General features: G+C 49.2%; 2 protein-coding genes across 2 annotated transcripts in view; both read right to left on the bottom strand.

The window, feature by feature from the left end:
- The window catches only part of LOC148222905 (early activation antigen CD69-like), a 64,408-nt gene that overhangs the window by 20,033 nt on the left and 24,607 nt on the right, over positions 1 to 19,768 (bottom strand). The window lies entirely within an intron of this gene.
- Positions 10,142 to 13,186, bottom strand: LOC148222908 (C-type lectin domain family 2 member H-like). Its single transcript, XM_088168537.1, has 6 exons — positions 13,114 to 13,186; positions 12,155 to 12,650; positions 11,866 to 11,955; positions 11,586 to 11,764; positions 11,304 to 11,404; positions 10,142 to 11,213 (listed from the first exon to the last, which is right to left on the bottom strand). The coding sequence occupies exons 2-6, from the start codon at positions 12,555 to 12,557 to the stop codon at positions 11,099 to 11,101; spliced, it is 888 nt and encodes a 295-aa protein (XP_088024663.1). The 5' UTR covers positions 12,558 to 12,650; positions 13,114 to 13,186; the 3' UTR covers positions 10,142 to 11,098.

Below are 19,768 nucleotides of genomic sequence, written 5' to 3'. Positions count from 1 at the left end.
TCGCTGCCCCACGACTGAAAGAGCTGCACCGAGAGACCATGGGGTGGCCGTGCTGGTTAAAAAGAGAGGCACGGGAAAGGCTGGGAAGGGTGAAGGGAATAAACTAGAGAGAAGGGTATAAGATAAAATAATCAAAGATCCGCACCAGGAATGGCCACCGACTGCTGTCACTAAAAGAGGTGCACCGAGGGACAGCCGGGTTGCCAACCTGGAAATGGTGTGACTTGCCTTTTCCTTTCTTCATAACCATCAGTGGTATTTTCAAGGCCTGTGGATACATTCTGAGATGTCCAGAATCATCATTACAGTGGGAAAACCTGGGGTTGGAATCAGCTGTGGCAAAGATGAGAAAGATCACAGGAGCAGAAATACAGATTTCCCAGCTCCCTCGCAGGGACAGCAGTATCACCACAGGGACAGAAAATGCTGATATAAAACATCCTTTCCCACTGGTGCCCTTGCTCAGCTTTAGGTAGTGTTCTTCAGTGTTTTTATCCATGGAAATATTGCAGAGGGACACATATCCATGGAAATAACTACAGATATACCAGCATATTAAAAAGAGGCTGAAAAACCATGAAGGATGAGGTTAGGGATTGGGACAGAAGCAAATTCACACATCCCAAGAGAGTTCAATATGGCTGCTGTGAGTGAATGCACCATGGAGTACAGCTAGATTAAACTAGAATAGATTCCAAAACTGTAACTATTTGGCTTCATAACTGCAGGTGAGGTTAATAACCCTCAGCAATTGAAAAAAAGGAAATCTGGTCTGAACTAATTTAGATGACCATCCCTGCAGCCATTGGCTATCAGCACTCCTTTTCCCCACCCAGCTACAAAGACTTGACTGGGAATCTCTCCTTTTCTGCTTCCAACCTGTACCAGTGCTCCAGTGACCTGGGTGATTTCTCTGAAGGATCTGAGCTTTACCTTCACAGCAGCTTTGCTCTTCCCTTCCCAGCCTCGTAGCCTTGTGAATTCCCATCTGGGAGCGTTGGCCTGCTGAAGGAGAGGCTCCATGGCCAACAGAGATCCACACTTGCGAGGAGTAACACAGCATGGCATGTTCTCCTGCCTGGTCTCATCCCTTTGCTCCTCAGCTCCAGCTCGAGCCCAGAAGCCTGGCAGGTGTTAAGGACACCCTTTGCCATGCCATGGCCCCAGCCAGGCTGATTCCTAGGCTGGAAGCACAGCGGGCACACATTCCTACCCCTGCCCGTTGTTTCCATCCCCTTTCAAGAAGCTGTTCCCGTGTGTTCCTGTAAGAATCCAGGCCCAGGTGTGTGTGGGATTTGGAGGGGCTCTCTTGGGGGTGTGTGGGGGTGGTCTGTGGGATTTGGGTGGGAGGCCTGAGGTGTGTGAGGTTGTCTCTGGGATTCCCGTTTTTTTCCTCATCTTTCCTATCCTTTTCTGCTCATGTCTCTCACCCTTTTCTCCTCACCTTTCTCGTGCTTTCCTGCTTCTTCAACACCACCTTTTCACCATTATGCCATCTCCATTTTTTCACTCTTCCCTACCTTTTCCCACTGCCTTTTTTCCCCTCCATTTTTTGCTCCATTTTTTTCCAGCCTTTTTTTTCCCCATCTTTTATTTTTTCCCATTTATTCCTGGTTTTTTTGGCTGCCATTTTTCCATGCTTTTTTCCCCCCACCCTTTTTAGCTACCTTTTTTTATCCCAGCCATTTTTTGCCCTTCAATGTAAATCCCTCACATGATGGAATTTGTGGGGGTTTCTATCAATTTAAACCCTAAAAAAGAAGGCACAACAGAGATACTCTGTCAATTTAAACTGAAAGATGATGAACATGGAGGTTTTACTCTCATTTCAAACTGATAAATCGCATAATACAGGATGTTTCCTGTTCTATTTAAACAAGAAAATGGGAATTCCCAATTGTCTTGGTTTGAAAGACAGGTATCTGCTAAGGAAAGGCAAGAGCCCCTTTCCTGAGATGCGGAATGCAACCCCCTCCCTGTTAATGATTTTAGGTCCAAATCAGAAGCCTTCAGGCAGGAGGTTTGGGGATAAGGGTAACAGTTCTTTACTGATATCCAACAAGGCAGAGAACATAAAACAACAACAGGTATAAAAATTGGCAACAGAACAGAACAGTCTAGCTCTGCTCCAGTCCCTTCTGGCCGCAGGCCGTCTCCCTGTGCTGTTACCGGTGCTGTGGGGACAGGGCAGGTCCCGCGCAGTTGAAGAGGGGCTGGAGTGATGGCAGCAGCAGCCCAGGGGTGAGAGGGATGGGAAAGTGACTCCCCCCCTCACGGTGTCGGTCGTGGTGCTCAGCAGAGTGTCCGGAGATAGTAGGGTGAGATGGGAGAGCAGCAGAGCGATGTCCAAAGGCAGGGAGCGTGGATCTCAGTGCTGGGATGGCAGGGGAAGATGCCAGAGCGGAGCCCAGGCTGTCCTCCCACTCCACGAGCCAAGCGAGAGAGAGAGAGCCCAGCTCCAGACCCCCCCGTCCCACCTTTCCTTTTCCGGTTACCCACCCCCTCCCCCTCCAGCCACCCCCCTACGAGAGAACATTATCTGTCGTTTTAAGGTGTAGCCACAATTACTTAGCATAACAATAGGAGAAAATTCCACTGAAAGAAAAGGGAATAGTTCAACCTCCAACATTATCCACCCCTGAATTTCTCCCATACTAATATGCTATATCAAATTCAACTGTTACATTATATATTCATACATGCAGTTAGAGACATAGGCACAGTACTATAGGTATTTCACCCTAAAACAAGGTCTCCTTGGGGTATGCATCTGGTCTCTCCATTCTTTTGCATCACCCACCAGGTGCAACCTGGTCCTTGAGTGAATACAACTTCATGGATGGGATTGTCTTTGCTGGAGGCAGGATTCACCCAAACAGTTTTTCCTTGCATACCTCTCATGTGTACCACTGGAACCTTATCTCCATCTGATATTCCCAAGGGCTCAGATTGGGCAGGGCCTGCTCGGTTAGTGGAACCTCAGGTGTTCACTAACCATGTGGCCTTTGGTAGATTAAACTCCCAATTCTTGAAAGTTCCCCCACCCAGTGCCTTCAAGGTGGTTTTAAGCAGGCCATTGCACCGTTCAACTTTCCCTGCAGCTGGTGCATGGTAGGGGATATGGTACACCCACTCAATGCCGTGTTCTCTAGCCCAGGTGTTTATAAGGCTGTTCTTGAAATGAGTCCCATTGTCTGACTCAATTCTCTCAGGGGTACCATGCCTCCAAAGAACTTGTTTTTCCAGGCCCAGGATGGTGTTCCGAGCAGTGGCATGAGGCACAGGATAGGTCTCCAACCACCCAGTGGTGGCTTCCACCATGGTCAGTACATAGCACTTGCTCTGGCGGGTTTGAGGCAGTGTGATGTAATCAATCTGCCAGGCCTCTCCATACTTATATTTGGACCATCGCCCCCCATACCAGAGGGGCTTCACCCACTTGGCCTGCTTGATGGCCACGCACGTCTCACAGTCATGGATAACCTGAGAAATACTGTCCATGGTTAGATCCACCCCTCGGTCTCGTGCCCACTTATAGGTGGCATCTCTGCCCTGATGACCTGAGGCATCATGGGCCCATCGAGCCAGGAACAACTCTCCCTTGTGCTGCCAGTCTAAATCTATCTGCGACACCTCTATCTGTGCAGCCTGATCTACCTGCTCATTGTGTCGGTGTTCCTCATTAGCCCCACTCTTGGGGACATGGGCATCTACGTGACGGACTTTCACGTAGCTTCTCTACCCGGGTGGCAATGTCTTTCCATTCATTGGCAGCCCAGATTGGTTTTCCCCTACATTGCCAGTCAGCCTTTTTCCACCATTCCAGCCATCCCCACAGAGCATTGGCTACCATCCATGAATCAGTGTAAAGGTAGAGTTTTGGCCACTTCTCTCTTTCAGCAATGTCCAGGGCCAGCTGAACAGCTTTGAGTTCAGCAAGTTGACTCGATCCACCTTCTCCTTTGGTAGCTTGTGCAACCTGTCGTGTGGGGCTCCATACGGCTGCTTTCCACTTCCGGTTCATCCCCACGATGCGGCAGGAACCATCAGTGAAAAGAGCATAGCGTGTTTCATCTGCTGGCAGTTGGTTATATGGTGGGGCTTCTTCGGCCCGGGTCACCTGTTCCTGTTCCTCTTCGTTGGCAAGACCAAAGTCTTCCCCTTCCGGCCAGTTGGTAATTATCTCCAAAATCCCAGGGCGATTCGGGTTTCCAATACGGGCGCGTTGCGTGATGAGGGCAATCCATTTACTCCATGTGGCGTCAGTGGCATGGTGGGTTGAGGGAAACTTTCCTTTAAACATCCACCCCAGCACTGGCAGTCGGGGTGCCAGGAGGAGTTGTGTTTCTGTGCCAACCACCTCTGAGGCTGCTTGGACCCCTTCATAGGCGGCCAAGATCTCCCTCTCCGTCGGAGTGTAGTTGGCCTCGGACCCTCTGTAGCTTCGGCTCCAGAACCCCAGTGGTCGGCCTCGCGTCTCACCAGGCACCTTCTGCCAAAGGCTCCAGGACAGACCATGGTTCCCGGCTGCAGAGTAGAGCACGTTCTTCACATCTGGTCCCGTCCTGACTGGGCCAAGGGCTACTGCATGAGCAATCTCCTGCTTGATCTGGGCAAAGGCTTGCTGCTGCTCAGGGCCCCAGTGGAAATCGTTCTTCTTGCGGGTGTCCAGGTAAAGAGGGCTCACAATCTGGCTGTACTCAGGAATGTGCATTCTCCAAAAGCCTATGGCACCTAGGAAGGCTTGTGTTTCCTTCTTGCTGGTTGGTGGAGACATTGCAGTGATCTTATTGATGACCTCACTGGGGATCTGGTGCCGTCCATCTTGTCACTTTACTCCCAGGAACTGGATCTCTTGGGCAGGCCCTTTGACTTTGCTCTTTTTAATGGGGAAGCCGGCTCCCAGCAGAATCTCAATGATCTTTTCTCCTTTCTGAAATACTTCCATTGCCGTATCCCCCCACACAATGATGTCATCAATGTACTGCAGATGTTCTGGAGCTCCACCCTTCTCCAGTGTAGCCTGGATCAATCCATGACAGATGGTGGGGCTGTGTTTCCACCCCTGGGGCAGTCGGTTCCACATGTATTGCACACCCCTCCAGGTGAAAGAGAACTGAGGCCTGCACTCTGCTGCCAGAGGAATGGAGAAGAATGCATTGGCGATGTCAATGGTGGCGTACCACTTTGCTGCCTTGGACTCCAGCTCGTACTGCAGTTCCAGCATGTCCGGCACAGCAGCATTCAGCAGTGGAGTCACCTCATTCAATGCATGATAGTCCACTGTCAATCTCCATTCTCCTTCAGATTTACGCACAGGCCAGATGGGGCTGTTGAAAGGTGAGTGGGTTTTGCTGACCACCCCTTGGCTCTCCAGCTCACGGATCATCTTGTGGATGGGGATCACGGCATCTCGATTCGTCCGGTACTGCCGGCGGTGCACTGTTGAGGTAGCAATTGGCACCTGTTGCTCTTTCACTCTGAGGAGTCCCACTGCAGATGGGTTTTCTGATAGCCCAGGCAGGGTGTTCAACTGCTTAATGCCCTCTGCTACCACAGCAGCTATTCCAAAAGCCCACCTGAGTCCCTTTGGGTCTTTGTAATAGCCATTCCTGAGGAAGTCTATACCTAGGATACATGGTGCCTCTGGGCCAGTCACAATTGGATGTTTCTGCCACTCTTTCCCAGTCAGGCTCACCTCAGCCTCCAGCAGAGTCAATTTCTGAGATCCCCCTGTAACCCCAGCAATTGAAACAGGTTCCTTTCCGACATGTCCCGATGGTATTAATGTACATTGTGAACCAGTGTCAACCAATGCTCTGTGTTCCTGTGGCTCTGATGTGCCAGGCCATCGGATCCACACCGTCCAAAAGATCCGTTTTTCCCGTGCCTCTCCCTGGCTAGAGGCAGGGCCCCTCTAGCCCTGGTTATTATTTCTCTCCTGGGCATACATACTGGAGGTTCCTTCAAGGGGATCTGACAGATCATCCTCCCTTCTGTAATACCCTGCACCTCCATGGGAGGCTGAGGCTACCCTCACTTTAGTGGAGTTCCCTCTGTTGGTGTTCCCCTCCCTGAGTTGGCGCACCCGTGCTGCCAGGACAGAAGTGGGTTTCCCATCCCACCTTCTCATGTCTTCCCCATAGAAAAAACCACAGGTCAGCACGTGGGGTGTACCCTCTCTCCCTCGCTGGGGGGCGTTGGGCTCTACTTTTGGGGTCCATGACTCGCACTGGTGCTGCACTGATCTTCCTCACCTCTTCCCTTATCTCCTTCATCTCCTCCTTAAACTCCTCTCTGAGGTCCTTAGCCACAGCAGAGACATGAGCCTGCATTGGGCCAGCCATCATACTCTGATAATTCCTGAGCCTGTTGGCAACAGAACCCACTGTCACTTGGTTGGTATCAGCATCAATCATTGCAATAAAGGGGGTATATTGAGATGGGCCCAGGTTTGCCAGATTCCACAACATCTGCCCTGTGCACCTGACCTTGTCAGGGTCATTGTCATGCTGTCCATCCCTCCCAAAGAGCACCTCCAGTACTGCCACTTCTCTCAGCTTTTGGATCCCTTCCTCAAGGGTATTCCAACGTGTTCCCTGGTGGTACTCCTGCATTCTTTCCCTGTGGACAAATCTCTCTCTCACACTCATTAAAAGTCGCTCCCAGAGGGAAAGGAGACCTGTCTTCCTTACAAATACCTGGTCCACACCTGAGTCCTGGGTCAAGGCTGCCAAATTCCTTGCCTCAGTACCATCCAGTTGCACACCTGTACCCATAAGGTCCCAGACCTGCAGTAACCAGGTTGTAAAAGCCTCACGGCCCCGTCGTACAATGTCTTTTCGCAGGTTACGGAGACTCTCGTATGACAGGGACTCGGTGATGATCTCAACTTCTGGCTCCCCTGCTGGTTGTGAGGGGCCCCCTTCCTGACCCTTATTATGGAGGTGCCTTGTTTTCATCTTAGACTTCCTAGTTTCCACAGGGGCAACTGCTGCTGGCTGTGAGTGCCCTTGCAGTTCAGCTGGAACCTGGACAGATGTAACATCTGTGGGTCCCACTGCTGCACCATCAGAGTCTCCCTCTTTAAGGCAGGGGGAGGGTTTCCCACCAGCTGGGGAGAGGTACTCCTTCAGCATCTGGCCCATCTCACATATCTCCTTTGCTAGCACCCCCACCCATTCTGGGTGGTTCCTTTCTGAGGTGGGCTGTGGGGCAGGGTCAAACTCTGGGGTAATATCCCTAGTCTCTGGGACAGGATCAGGCTCTGGGGTAACCTCCCTAGTCTCTGGGACAGGATCAGGCTCTGGGGTAACATCACTAATCCCTGGGGTAGGTATCAGGGTTGTTATCCAAGTCAATCTCCCCTTATCTCTGAATGTTAGATAGAACAGGTTGAACAGGGATATAAGCAACACTAGCCACAATATATCATCATTAGCATTTAAAGCGGATTGGAACCCCGTGAAGACTGATGGGGTGAACTTCAAAAACCCTGTGATGGGTTGGGAAAAAATTTCACCTGCTGCCACTTCCTCACAGTAAGTACCATTATTGAAGTAGCCCCAGAAACACACACTTAGAGTGCGATAGCTCTGAATCCATGTGGCCATCTTCCAGAGAAAATTAAAAATCCATGAATTCCTCAACTGATCAACCCACACAAAAACCGGATAATAGCCACAGTAACCTTGGTTATGAAACTCATGTTTAAAAAAGGGCTTGAAAATGGGAGAGATATAGCAGTGACCACATGGAGGCCAATCCAGGGTAAGCTGGACAGCATGGTGTCACCTACCACAAGCTTGAGTAATTCAAGAACTGTTATCCCCTTTTCTACCCCTCTCTCAATGCCCTCAGGCAATGCCCCACGTTGGGGGCCACAATCTGTCTTGGTTTGAAAGACAGGTATGGTCTAAGGAAAGGCAAGAGCCCCTTTCCTGAGATGCGGAATGCAACCCCCTCCCTTTTAATGATTTTAGGTCCAAATCAGAAGCCTTCAGGCAGGAGGTTTGGGGATAAGGGTAACAGTTCTTTACTGATATCCAACAAGGCAGAGAACATAAAACAACAACAGGTATTAAGATTGGCAACAGAACAGAACAGTCTAGCTCCGCTCCAGTCCCTTCTGGCCGCAGGCCGTCTCCCTGTGCTGTTACCGGTGCTGTGGGGACAGGGCAGGTCCCGCGCAGTTGAAGAGGGCTGGAGTGATGGCAGCAGCAGCCCAGGGGTGAGAGGGATGGGAAAGTGACTCCCCCCCTCACGGTGTCGGTCGTGGTGCTCAGCAGAGTGTCCGGAGATAGTAGGGTGAGATGGGAGAGCAGCAGAGCGATGTCCAAAGGCAGGGAGCGTGGATCTCAGTGCTGGGATGGCAGGGGGAGATGCCAGAGCGGAGCCCAGGCTGTCCTCCCACTCCAACGAGCCAAGCGAGAGAGAGAGAGCCCAGCTCCAGACCCCCCGTCCAACCTTTCCTTTTCCGGTTCACCCCCCTCCCCCTCCAGCCACCCCCCTACGAGAGAACATTATCTGTCGTTTTAAGGTGTAGCCACAATTACTTAGCATAACAATGGGAGAAAATTCCACTGAAAGAAAAGGGAATAATTCAAACTCCAACACCAATGAATTGATAACCCTGGAAAAATGGCCAAGGCAGGTTTGTTTAATTTCATAACCTTAATATTGCAGGGTATTGAATGGGAATTGCCCCAGTTTGAACACCGACAATAAGGGAAAATTAACCAGTTAACTTCAGAATATACTTCAATAGAAATCTCTTGAATGGGAGCACACCACACTTGTCTTCCCTATTTAATTCCATCAGCCTTCCTTCACTACAAATTCTCCCAAAATTAAAAGCAGAGATGCCTCGTCTGTTACTTCAAAGGAGTTGTCTTGGTTTGAAAGACAGGTGTCTGCTAAGAAAGCCAGGAGCCTCTCTTGAAACGGAAAATGTAAACTCCCTCCCTCCAAATTGTTATAATTTTGAAATTTAGGGGATCTCAGGCAAAGGTATGCAAATAGGAATAAGAGTTCTTTACTAGGAAAAATTAAAACAGAAATACACCAGGTGCCTGGTGCCAGCAAAACCGCTCTGTCCCTCTCCTCCTCACCCTGAGCAGGTACAGAACACATCAGAAAAGGCTCGAGGTGTCAGGATTTTTGTGGGTTTGAATCCTCAAAAGAGCTCAGCAGTTGTTAGTTGCTATAAAGTTGTTTATTGTAAAGGCACGGCAGTTCCCAAAAGGCAAAGAGGCCCAAGTGTTCCAGTCCGTGCTAAAAGCTTTCAGCACAGAGTCCCAAATAGCAGCACAGTCCCGATCAGGAGCAGAAGCAGCTCTGCCGTGCAAGGCCCCGGGAGGGCCGAAGTTGCAGGCGCAGCTCCTGTCTTCTTCTGGGCAATGATGATGGCAGGGAGGAGAAAGAAGAGGGACAGAGAGTCTCTCCCCAGTGCACGGATTCTTATTGTCCTGGTTAGGACAAATTTGGGAGGAAACCTCTGAATGAGGTCCCTCTAGGAAAAAAGGAAAAGAAATTGGAGAGAAGTGGAAAAAAAAGAAAACTGTTTATTCAACAGGCAACACACCTCCCAGCACAAAAATTAACAATATCAAACAGCAAAACCTCTCGCCTTTCCGAGGAGATGGCAGATTTAAAAGAGTTCTCTCCCTGGGCTGCCCGGCTCACTCAGTCTGCTCTCAGTCCCTCCTGTGCTGGGGAATGTCACAGCCCAGGCCAGGCCTGGTGGGCCACAGGTGTCAGCTCCCGGTGCTCTTCTGGGTTTTCAGTCCAGAGCAGGTTCAAACAGTTTCAGGAAAACAGAAAAAGGGAAAGAGAAACAATCCAGGGGGCTTCTCTGCCTCAGCTAGCCAGAAAACTAACCAAGAGCAAAGGAGAGCTCTCTCTCCCTGTCCACCACAGACAACACAGTCCGAGAGCAGCAATGCGGGGGGGCCAGTGCAGTCTCTGATAACAAACTCTGCACTTCTTCTTCCCCCCTCTTCACTCCTGGAACCAGTCTTAAAGTTGCAGAATTTAATATCCAACACCAATAGAACAGACAATTTGGGGATATAGGCATCATACTGTCACCCCAAGACAACATATTGCCCAGTGAGCTAAAAAGAGCAATCTGAAGCACTTCTTCTAGAACTATTAGAATTCCACTTTATTTATACAAGAGATTATATATAATCTGCACATATAACATAACTGTTCTATCTGAAAATTTAAGCATTATTCTTACTATATATTTATAATGTCTAAAACTATGTTTTTTGAGCTCTCACTGAGACTTTTTGAAACGTGTTCTTGAGCTCTCACTTAAAATTGTTTTTCATACTAAATTCGAAGGCTTTTACTTCTTAAGGCACTTAAAATATATTCTTACATACTTAAACTTACTTGCTTAGTTGAAACTTAAGCTATTATCACTATTTCATATATGAGTGGCTTAATATACTTTAATGCATCCAAAGGTATTAATTCAATCCATGCATTCTGATCTCTCTCTCTCTGAAGAATTCAGAGGCCTTTGTTTCACACACTCCAACACAGAGGGATGGGGGTTACAGACACATCATGTCACAGCTTCTCCCTCAGGGAGTCAAATCCTTGTCCTGCTCCAGCCTGGGATTCCACCCACAGCAGAGCAGTCAGATCCTTGGCAACAAACGTACAGATAGACAGACACAGAGACAGACAGACCGTTCTTCACAGTCAGGTGGCAGATTGAACAAGTGGGATTCCTCCTCAGCACGTGTCAGCTGTTCTATCTCTCCAAGGACACTCCAAAGTCTCACCTTCAGGCCATTTGGTGATGATTTCCAAGAGCCCAGGGTGATTTGGATTTCCCATTCAAATTTGTTGTGCAATGAGGGCAATCCCCTCACTCCACCTAGCATGGCTGGCAGGATGGATTGCAGAGACTTCTCCTTGGAACAGCCAGCCCAGCGCTGGCAGAGGCGATGAACAGGCACTGAGGTGACCCTGAGAGCAAGTGCAAGGCATAGGGTGCAGCTGAGAAAGCACAGCCCTGTGCCGGGCTAAGAGGGGAAGCTGGGACTGCCCAGCGGGGAGAAGGTCCTTTCCCCACCCCCTGTTACAGGGGAGCTCGGGCCTTGCTGCACAGATACGGCTGCGGATTGGAGCACATCACACTCCTGAATTTATGATCAGCCAGGCTAAAACACTCCGAATTGCCAAGGAGAGGAACCCTGCAGGGAGGAGCAGAGACAGCGCTGGATGCCAGGGGAACACGTTGTGCCCCTGTCCCCCCATGCCCTGCCCGGCTCCCCGGCACTCACGAGGAGCTGAAGCTGCTGCCGTCCTCCCACTGCAGCTGCTCGCCCCGTCTGCGCAGCCCGAGCCAGTAATCGCCGTTCCCGCGGAGGCGGAAGAACAAATCCTGCCAAGGAGAGAGCAGTGGGAGCTGCCCCGGCCCCTCGGGGGGACACGGCCCCGGGGCTCCTTCCCTGCAAGGCCCCGGCACAGGGCTGCAGCCCCAGCCCCACCAGCACCAAGCCCGGACCACGAGCACCCCCAGGCTCCCCTCAGACACCCCACAGCGCCCGCAGCCCCTCACTCACCATTTCCTCCTCCTTCAGAATGGCCAGCGAGGCCCCGTGCTCGGAGCACCGCTCTTGACTCTGATCCCAGCTTCTGGAATCACTTGAGAAGTAGTAGCACACTCCATTGTATCCAACCCAGCCACGGGGACAGCCCAGAACCAACGGCGGAGTCGCAGGTGGAACTGGAAGCTGTGGTGCTGCAGGGGAAGAGGAGAAGGTGTGAGGATTGCCCTGTGCAGGGAGCAGGGACCCCGCTCTGCCCCGAGGGGCTGGGCCCAGGCTGCTGCCCCTCCCTTACCTGACTGCACAGCCAAGGCCACCGACCACGCCAGCACCAGGAGCACAATCAGCGCCGAGGTGAGCACGGGATGGCAGCTGAACCACTCGCCTGCAGCAGGAAAGAGCTGCTGGCTGCCACAACCACAGCCCGCCCTCCAAGCTGCTCCCCCAGTGCCCGGCGAGCACAGGAGGGACCTCTCAGCCTGTTTGCTCCTCCCTCCCTCCCTCAGCTGGCAGCCAGAGAGCCAAGAGCCTGGACACGGGCAGGGACACAGCTGTGGGGACAGCCAGGGACACCCTGCACTCACCTGGTAATCTCCTGAGGATGCGTTTGTGTACATGGCCGATTGCTGATGTGCCCTGGGGATCCAGGGGCTCCCTCACACTGCCATCCCTGCTGCAGATTCCATTCTCCACACCTTCACCCACTGCACACTCAAAAGTGGTATCCCCCTGCTTATGACAAGTGCCTTCTTGCGCCCCTGGCAAGTGTGTCAGCCCTGCTGCTGGTCCCTCCTGGAGATGCAGCAGCTCGTTCACAGGCCCAGGGATGGAGCAGAATTCACTCTGCTCCAGCTCACAGCCAGCATCTCTATGCTCTGGAGAAACAGCTCCTTGCTCCCGACACATCATGAGTGCTGAAAAAGCCTTTTGGAGATCGGCCTCGGGAACAGCTGTACACCCAGGCGGATGACCCATTGAAAGGGACATGATGACAGGTCACGGCTGGTCCTGGCCCTGCGTCACACCGAGGCTCACGAAGGCGCTGCCAGCTCAGTCCCGCGCTGTCCCCGCTGCCCGGACCTGCGGAGACAAGCGCAGCCTGCTGAGCGCTCCAGGTCCATCCAGCCGCTCCAGCAGGATGCGGCGCTTTCTGCCTCCACTCGGCGCCTGCAGTGCTTTGGGCTCTGAGGCTCGTTCAAGTTCATCCCGTGCCACCCCTGAGCCGGGCAGGGACACCTCCCGCCTGAGCAGCGGCGCCGAGCCCGGGGCGCCACGGCCGGAAACTCTGCCGGGCACGGAGCAGCCACCTCCGAGCTACCGAGAGACACCGGCATGAGCCATCGCTGCTGCGGCACCGCCTCGTCCCCAGGGATCGGCGACAAGGACGAGACCGCGGGCAGCCGCTCCCTCCGCCGTCTCAGGGCACGGGGCACACGGGGGAAGCCGGCCCAAGGAACTCGCCAGAACCGCCCCGTTCCCCTCAGCGCGGCCCCTCCGGCCGCAGCGAGCCCCGGGCTGGGGCACAGCCGAGCGCGGCTCGTACCTGTGCTGGAGCCGCTCCGAGCTCCGGGGATCGCCGCTCGACATCGCAGTTTCGGTCCGGAAATGGAATAGGCGGTGTTTTCGATGCCGCTCTTATTTCAAGGCGAGCTGGGGGCGGGGTCGTTTTGGGGCCCTTCGGAAAATTCAGCTTGCGGGGAAGGAGGGCTGGGGGAGCTCGGAGTGGGGGAAGGGCGATGTTCCGTCCGCAGGAAAACACTTAGAAATCATGTGAACAAGTCGCTTAAGCTGGAATTATAAGAATTGTAAAATGCAAATCTTTTGATATAGAGATGAGGAATGTGAAGTTTGCATGGTGCTAACTCCTGTTAAAATCCGTTCCTTTAAACTACAAGATGCCGTTATTTTATTGTAGAGAAAGACGGGAGCAATTAGTTCAGTTCTTTTCTACTTTCTTTTTACTTGTTTTTGCTTTAATGTCATCCATGGATAAATGCCTAAGAAAATATTATCTCAATTTCTTAAGAGAGTTAATACTTCTATATTAATGTCTTGGTTTAGGACAACTTTGAAAGAAATCTTCCAAAGAGCCCCCTCAGGAAGCAAGCTTGAGCGGCCTCTCCCCCAGTTGGATCGGAAAGAAAATTCGGCGAAGAGAAGTGCCCAGCACAAAAAAAAAAAAAACAACCAAAAAACAAACAAGAAACAAACGAACAATACCGAACAGCAAAACCTCTCGGCGCTCTGAAGAGATGACAAATCCAGGAACTCTCTCCCCTGGGTGGTAGCTCGGCTCAGTCTGTTCTCAGTTCCTCCAGCGCTGGAAAATGTCGCAGCCCAGGCCTGGTGGCCACAGGTCCAAGCTCCTGGTGCTTCCCCCTGGGTTCCCAGTCCAGAGCATGTTTAACTAATTGCAGGAGAAAAAAAAAACCAAAACAAAGCAAAACTTTCCAGGGAACTTCTCTGCTTCAGTTAGTCAAAAACTAACTAAAAGCAAAGGAGAGCTCTCTCGCACTGTGCACCACGGTGACACAGTCCAGAGTGTTAGAAGTACACGACATCTTGTTGGCTTTTTGCAAATATTGAGATAAATGCTATATGTATAATATTGAAATAGCTTTACTATACGAATATAGGTTCTTTTTTCTTTTCTTCTTTCTCTTCTAATAGCAAAAGTTAGACATAAGTTTTTTGAGACAGTAGACTTAAACTATCCGATTATTTATAATAACAGCCCGTGAACGTGTGATGGGAACCCTGCAGCTGACACAACAATTATCAACACTCACCGGCTGCAAAAGGCCGAGACCACCACCCAAATTAAAAGGTGATAAGAAGAAAATGAAAACCACAAGCCAAGAAAGACGCATGCTCTAAAAAGGCGGACCCAAGCAGTGGCCATGCTAAACGGCTCCCAGAAAAAGTTTGACTATGCAAGCAAGACTATAAAGATGCAATGGATTGATGTATTGTAAAACGTATTTAAAGGGGCACTTCCGAAGCAGCCGTGTGCTCTTGGCAGCATGCCAAGCACCCGGCCGTTTTAACCCTTTCCTTTATTTTTGTCTCCTATTGTCTTTTTATTAAACCTTTTAAATTTTACCGGGACAGTGAAGCGTGTTTTTCACAAGAGGACAAAGGGATGAAACTCTGATCTCTATGTTTTGAAAACAACCCCCGCAGACATTCCACTGCTTCTCCTTCCCCCCTTCACTCAAAACAGCCATAAAGATACAAACCTTATTTCTGGGCTAAACAGACAAATGGGGATACAATTCAACATCCCAAAGTCACCCCAGGACAGCACTCTAAGCTTCAGTCTCGCCTTGCATTACTGTAGAAAAAGCACGGCTCCCAGCTGGCTCTGCAGCACGTAAAGCCTTTCTCACAGCGTTCCTGACATCTCCTGAGGCAGCTCTGGGCAGCACAGCCTGAGCCTGGCGCTTGTCATACGGTGAATCTCCAGCTAAGTGAGCAATTGTGAGCTGAGCACTGGGACTGCCAGCACAACTTTCACCTCGTCTGTTCAGGTGCTTTCTCCTCTCCAAATCCCACAAGAGATATTGAGAATTGGTTAAAATCAGGGAAGGCACATTACGGCAATCTGTGGGAGTGAGATCATAGGAATTAAAAATACTTTATATCGTATTCTCAAAATAAGGAGAAACCATTCCTCTTTATATCTTGTCTGAATTCCTTGATGTCATGACGAGAGAGGGCCTCCTATTGTGGATTCCGATCACAATAGGCACGGAGGGATCTGTGACAATGCAGTTCCTCGGGGAAGCAGACACGCAGGGATAGGTGACAATGCAGTTCCTCGGGGAAGCAGACACGCAGGGATAGGTGACAATGCAGCTCCTCGGGGAAGCAGACACGCAGGGATAGGTGACAATGCAGTTCCTCGGGGAAGCAGACACGCAGGGATCTGTGACAATGCAGTTCCTCGGGGAAGCAGACACGCAGGGATAGGTGACAATGCAGTTCCTCGGGGAAGCAGACACGCAGGGATAGGTGACAATGCAGTTCCTCGGGGAAGCAGACACGGAGGGTTCGAGGGGACCGGCCGGGGCCGAGCAGCGGGGACAGAGCCGGGGAAAGCATTCTGAGACTCGGGAGAACAAAGGAGTTTGGAACAGGCTGAGGAAGGATTGGAGAGGCGGGGGAGGCCAGAGCTGAGACGGGGAGAACAGAGGGGTCCCCAGGGGGCCCGAACTGCCCACCTGGGGTACAGACAGAGGGCTAAGGGGAGGGAGACCCGGAACGGAGCATGGGGAGATGGAATTGTGGTGGTTTGTAAAGATTTCCTGGAAATTTTACCTGCCGAGACCTGGGCAGTCTCCCTTGTATCTGACAAGGAGCAATCAGTGTCCGATTTTTAAGACTGACACGCTGTTATACCAAGAAGAATTTTATGCATCTTTGGGAAACACACATGTGAAAACAAAATTCCCCGGAAAAAGTCTCTTTCCTTTTGTTATAAATGAGAGACAAAAGTCTCGATATTCAGCAAAATTTAGATTGCTTTATTTGATATAGAAAGAGCAAGCAGCGCGCTGGGGAACGCGACGGGTCACCGCCCACTCCACGCTCCACCGAACCTTGGTTTGCAGCCTCTTCTTATACTGTGGTTCCTCCTTGTAATCAATAATTTTTGGGTTTTTTTTCTGTCATAATTTTGCCAGGTAAGCAGTGGTGGTCGAATAAACATCCTTACACAAAGTCACAAAGCCTCCGGGCGATAATCAGTCACAGATAGCCATCTGGTCCTTGTAGATAACCACCAGAGAAGGTTTGGGAGTCTGGTTTTTGGGATAGGCAGTATTGATTAGACAAAGGTAGGAAGGGCTTTTTGGGAAGTCCGATTTCGTAAGCTGGTAGCCGATAAAACTTATTTGAAAAACATAACATAACATATTATAATGTAACATAATACAACATAATATAAATCACAAGGTGATTTTAAAGAGAATTATTTAATCATATAATTTCCTTTATCTAGTGTCCATGCTTCACTTCAGAGCTTAGCATTCTGGTTTATGCAAACCCCAATGCTTTTGTGATTAACACGAATCTTTTATCAATTGTCACAATTTCCCCACTTCTCTTTTTTTATCCCATTGATTCGTGTTCCGGTTTCAAATTTTGTCAGTACTTCATGTACTGCCATTAATTTTGTTGCCTTTTCAGGGTCTATTGGTATTGTAGCAACTTGCATTCCTTGAACCACGGACTGGATTAGTCGAATGAAGCATGGAACAAGACGAGGGATGAACAGTAGTCCTAATAATGCACATGTTAACATAAATCCTAATTTCTTCCACCAAGTTTCCCCCAACAGGTTATTCCACCAATTATCATTAAGCATAGAGTTCCAGGTTTGTACAGGTACATGGGCTATTCGTTCTATTTCTTCTTCAATTTTAGTAATTACTTCACCATTATCATCAATTTCTAAGCAGCATTCAGAATTATTAAACTTTCCACACACTCCCCCTTCTTCAGCTAACAGATAGTCTAGAGCCAGTCGGTTTTGATCTACTGCTGCTCTAGTTTGGGTAAGTTGTTTAGCTATCAATTCCATTGCTCGGGCTGTCGGGTTGGAAGTGATTTCTACCACGGCTTGTAGCCTGATAATTCTATTTAGCATATAAATTGGAGTGCGATAGCCCCAGCTCTCATCTTGAGCCCAGGTAGCTGGTCCATAATATTCAATAATTCGTTCTGGGGGTCATTCATCATCCTTCCATATTTGTGTTCCCCCTATGTCTGTGCTCCTTTTATTTCGATACAAAGTTTCATACAAGGGAACTCCTAACACTTTATTACCCTTTTCCTTTGGTAATGTAAAAAACGCAGGCTGGATAATCCTTAGAGTGCATGTCCGTCTCCACCTTTTTGGTAGGGTATTATAAGTTTTTTTCCCACAGATCCATAATATTCCATTTGGGGCTTTCCAGCTTAGTTTAACTGATTCAGGTTGTTGCCAATAGGTTCTTACACTTTTTACTTCTTCATATGGGTTGGCTCTATTTATATTATACCAGCATAGTCCTGTAAAATTGTTCTCTATACAATTACCTTTACTTAACTTTCCCCAATATCCTTCTGGAGCTTTGGGCCACCAAGACTGATTGCTTGCATTTGTAATCAGGATAGTCTTACAGGGGGTGTGCCCCACATCTTGGGTAAAGTTAGTTCCCTGACGTGTTATACATACCTCTCCTATTACCTCATGACTTAGAACCCACCCTTCAGGTCTATTGACTCCCCTCGATATTTCCGTTTGATTCCACTGTAACAACTGCTCTGGGCCCAATCCCTCCCCCCTCCATGGCCATTGTTCAGTCATTTGCATTCCTCCACAGATCCAACAGTGAGTTAAGTTCAGTTCAGTAGTAATTTCTTTCATTAATTCTACAAATAAATTCTTTCCCAAGGTGAGTAAGTCCCGTTCTCTGAGTTGTTGTTTTATTTTCTCATACAAGTTAAAATTTCTCCCATGGTTTGTCTTTGTTCCTTTGAACACCTTAGTTATATTTTTTATCAATTCCTCCTTGTAGTGATCTTGCACTCCTCCCTGATCTGAATATCCCCACATACCTTCTTTTGTGAAGCAGAGGTGTGTCTCTCCTACTGGATAATTTTGGTATGCCGATGGAGCCCACCCTCCTTTTCCCAAATTGGTGGCTACCCAGTAACTTCTTCCCATAATAGTGCAAGTTTCTAAGTTGTGTTTATTATAGCAGGCCGAATTGATGTGTGTGTGGAAGGCAAGGGTGGATACCGTGCATCCCCGTACCCAATTGTCTGATAACACTTGGAACAAGCATCAGCATTATTTCCTTTTATCATCATTAGTAATAGGATGAATCCCATGACCATTTTCATCCCTCTGCCTCCCTCAAGGCCTACGGGGTTGCTGCCAGTAGCCGAGGTTTGTTTGATCTTCTCGGCAGCAGGAAATATGTCCTGGGGTCTCCCACTTTATCTTTCTCTTTTGGTAATGTTTCTTAATTTTGTTCCAGCTTTTAACTTTAATATTCCAGTACGAGGTACAGTAGTAACAGCACAGTATACACAACCCTTCTGACACTTTCTTGCCAATACCTCTGCTCTGGATCTCTTTTTTCCCTTATTCCTCCCACCAGTTATGGTCATCAATTTTGATTTATCCTTGTGCTGATAGGGTATTAATACTTTAATAGTTTCCTTACATTCATTTCTTCTACACTGGACACATAATGCGAATGGGGGATACCCACCATAGGAATAACACCACAACAATTCAGTACAATATGGACACCTTTTCTTGATGAACAGGCTACACCCGGGTTTGGGGCACGTGACTTTCAGTCCTGCTTAGGAGACCTTTCTTGTTACAGTAAAAGCAGATGTTCACTGGTGAATTATTTCCTGCTTGATTTCTTTGTTTTGGTGGGGGTTTTTGTGGTTTCCCTCCCCCTTTCTGCTGGGTTTCTTTGAGTTTCTGTGTTTCACGAACTGCAGCCATAAAGATTTTTGCTTTTGCTTTCTGCTTCTCTTAGCAATTCTTGTAACCCCCGATCGTGACAATCATTTAGCTTTTCTAATTTCTTTCTAATATTTCCCCATGATCGAGCAACAAATTGGGTTTTGAGGAGTGCCTGACCCACTTGTGTATCAGGGTCTATCCCGGAGTACATTTGGAGATCTTTCCTCAGCTGCTCCAACCAGTCAATCGGGGATTAGTCCTTTTTTTGTTGTTCACTGAAGGTTTTATTAATATTTTGTCCTTTAGGAACTGATTCTCGGATACCTTTAACGAGTATCCATCTTAAGTCTGTCATATTTTGGCGATGGACATCATTCTGATTATCCCAGTTAGGATTATTTAATGGCCATTTCTGGTCTCCCCCAGGTCCAATCTGATGCTCCCGGTCCCGTACCCTCATTCCAGCCTGTCTGATCATTTCCCGTTTTTCTGTGGTGAATAGGATACTTAATATAGATTGGAATTCCATCCAAGCATACATACTTGGTCCGAGGAATTGATCTGGTCTCTCCGATACCCCTATAGGATCTTCTAATAGTTTTCCCATTTCTTTTTTAAAGTTTCTCACTTCCCCTGTGTTCAAGGGAACATTTACAAATCCAATTAATCCAGCCTGTTGTTCTGCTAATGGCACTTCCCTCAGGGTTTAAAGGCGAGCCTTGGT

This window comes from Sturnus vulgaris, chromosome 8 (assembly GCF_052056855.1).
Source record: "Sturnus vulgaris isolate bStuVul1 chromosome 8, bStuVul1.hap1, whole genome shotgun sequence".
Classification (NCBI taxonomy): Eukaryota; Metazoa; Chordata; class Aves; order Passeriformes; family Sturnidae; genus Sturnus; species Sturnus vulgaris.
The sequence above is the reverse complement of the archived record's forward strand: the minus strand, read 5'-3'. Positions and strand labels throughout refer to the sequence as shown.

Bases quoted from the DNA above. Each gene is read 5' to 3' on its own strand.
- LOC148222908 (XM_088168537.1), bottom strand. From the start codon at position 12,557: ATGTCCCTTTCAATGGGTCATCCGCCTGGGTGTACAGCTGTTCCCGAG. The intron at 11,956-12,154 runs GTGAGTGCAGGG...TTCCTGCTGCAG, and splicing joins CATCCTCAGGAGATTACCAG to GCGAGTGGTTCAGCTGCCAT. The intron at 11,765-11,865 runs GTAAGGGAGGGG...CTTCCCCTGCAG, and splicing joins GGCCTTGGCTGTGCAGTCAG to CACCACAGCTTCCAGTTCCA.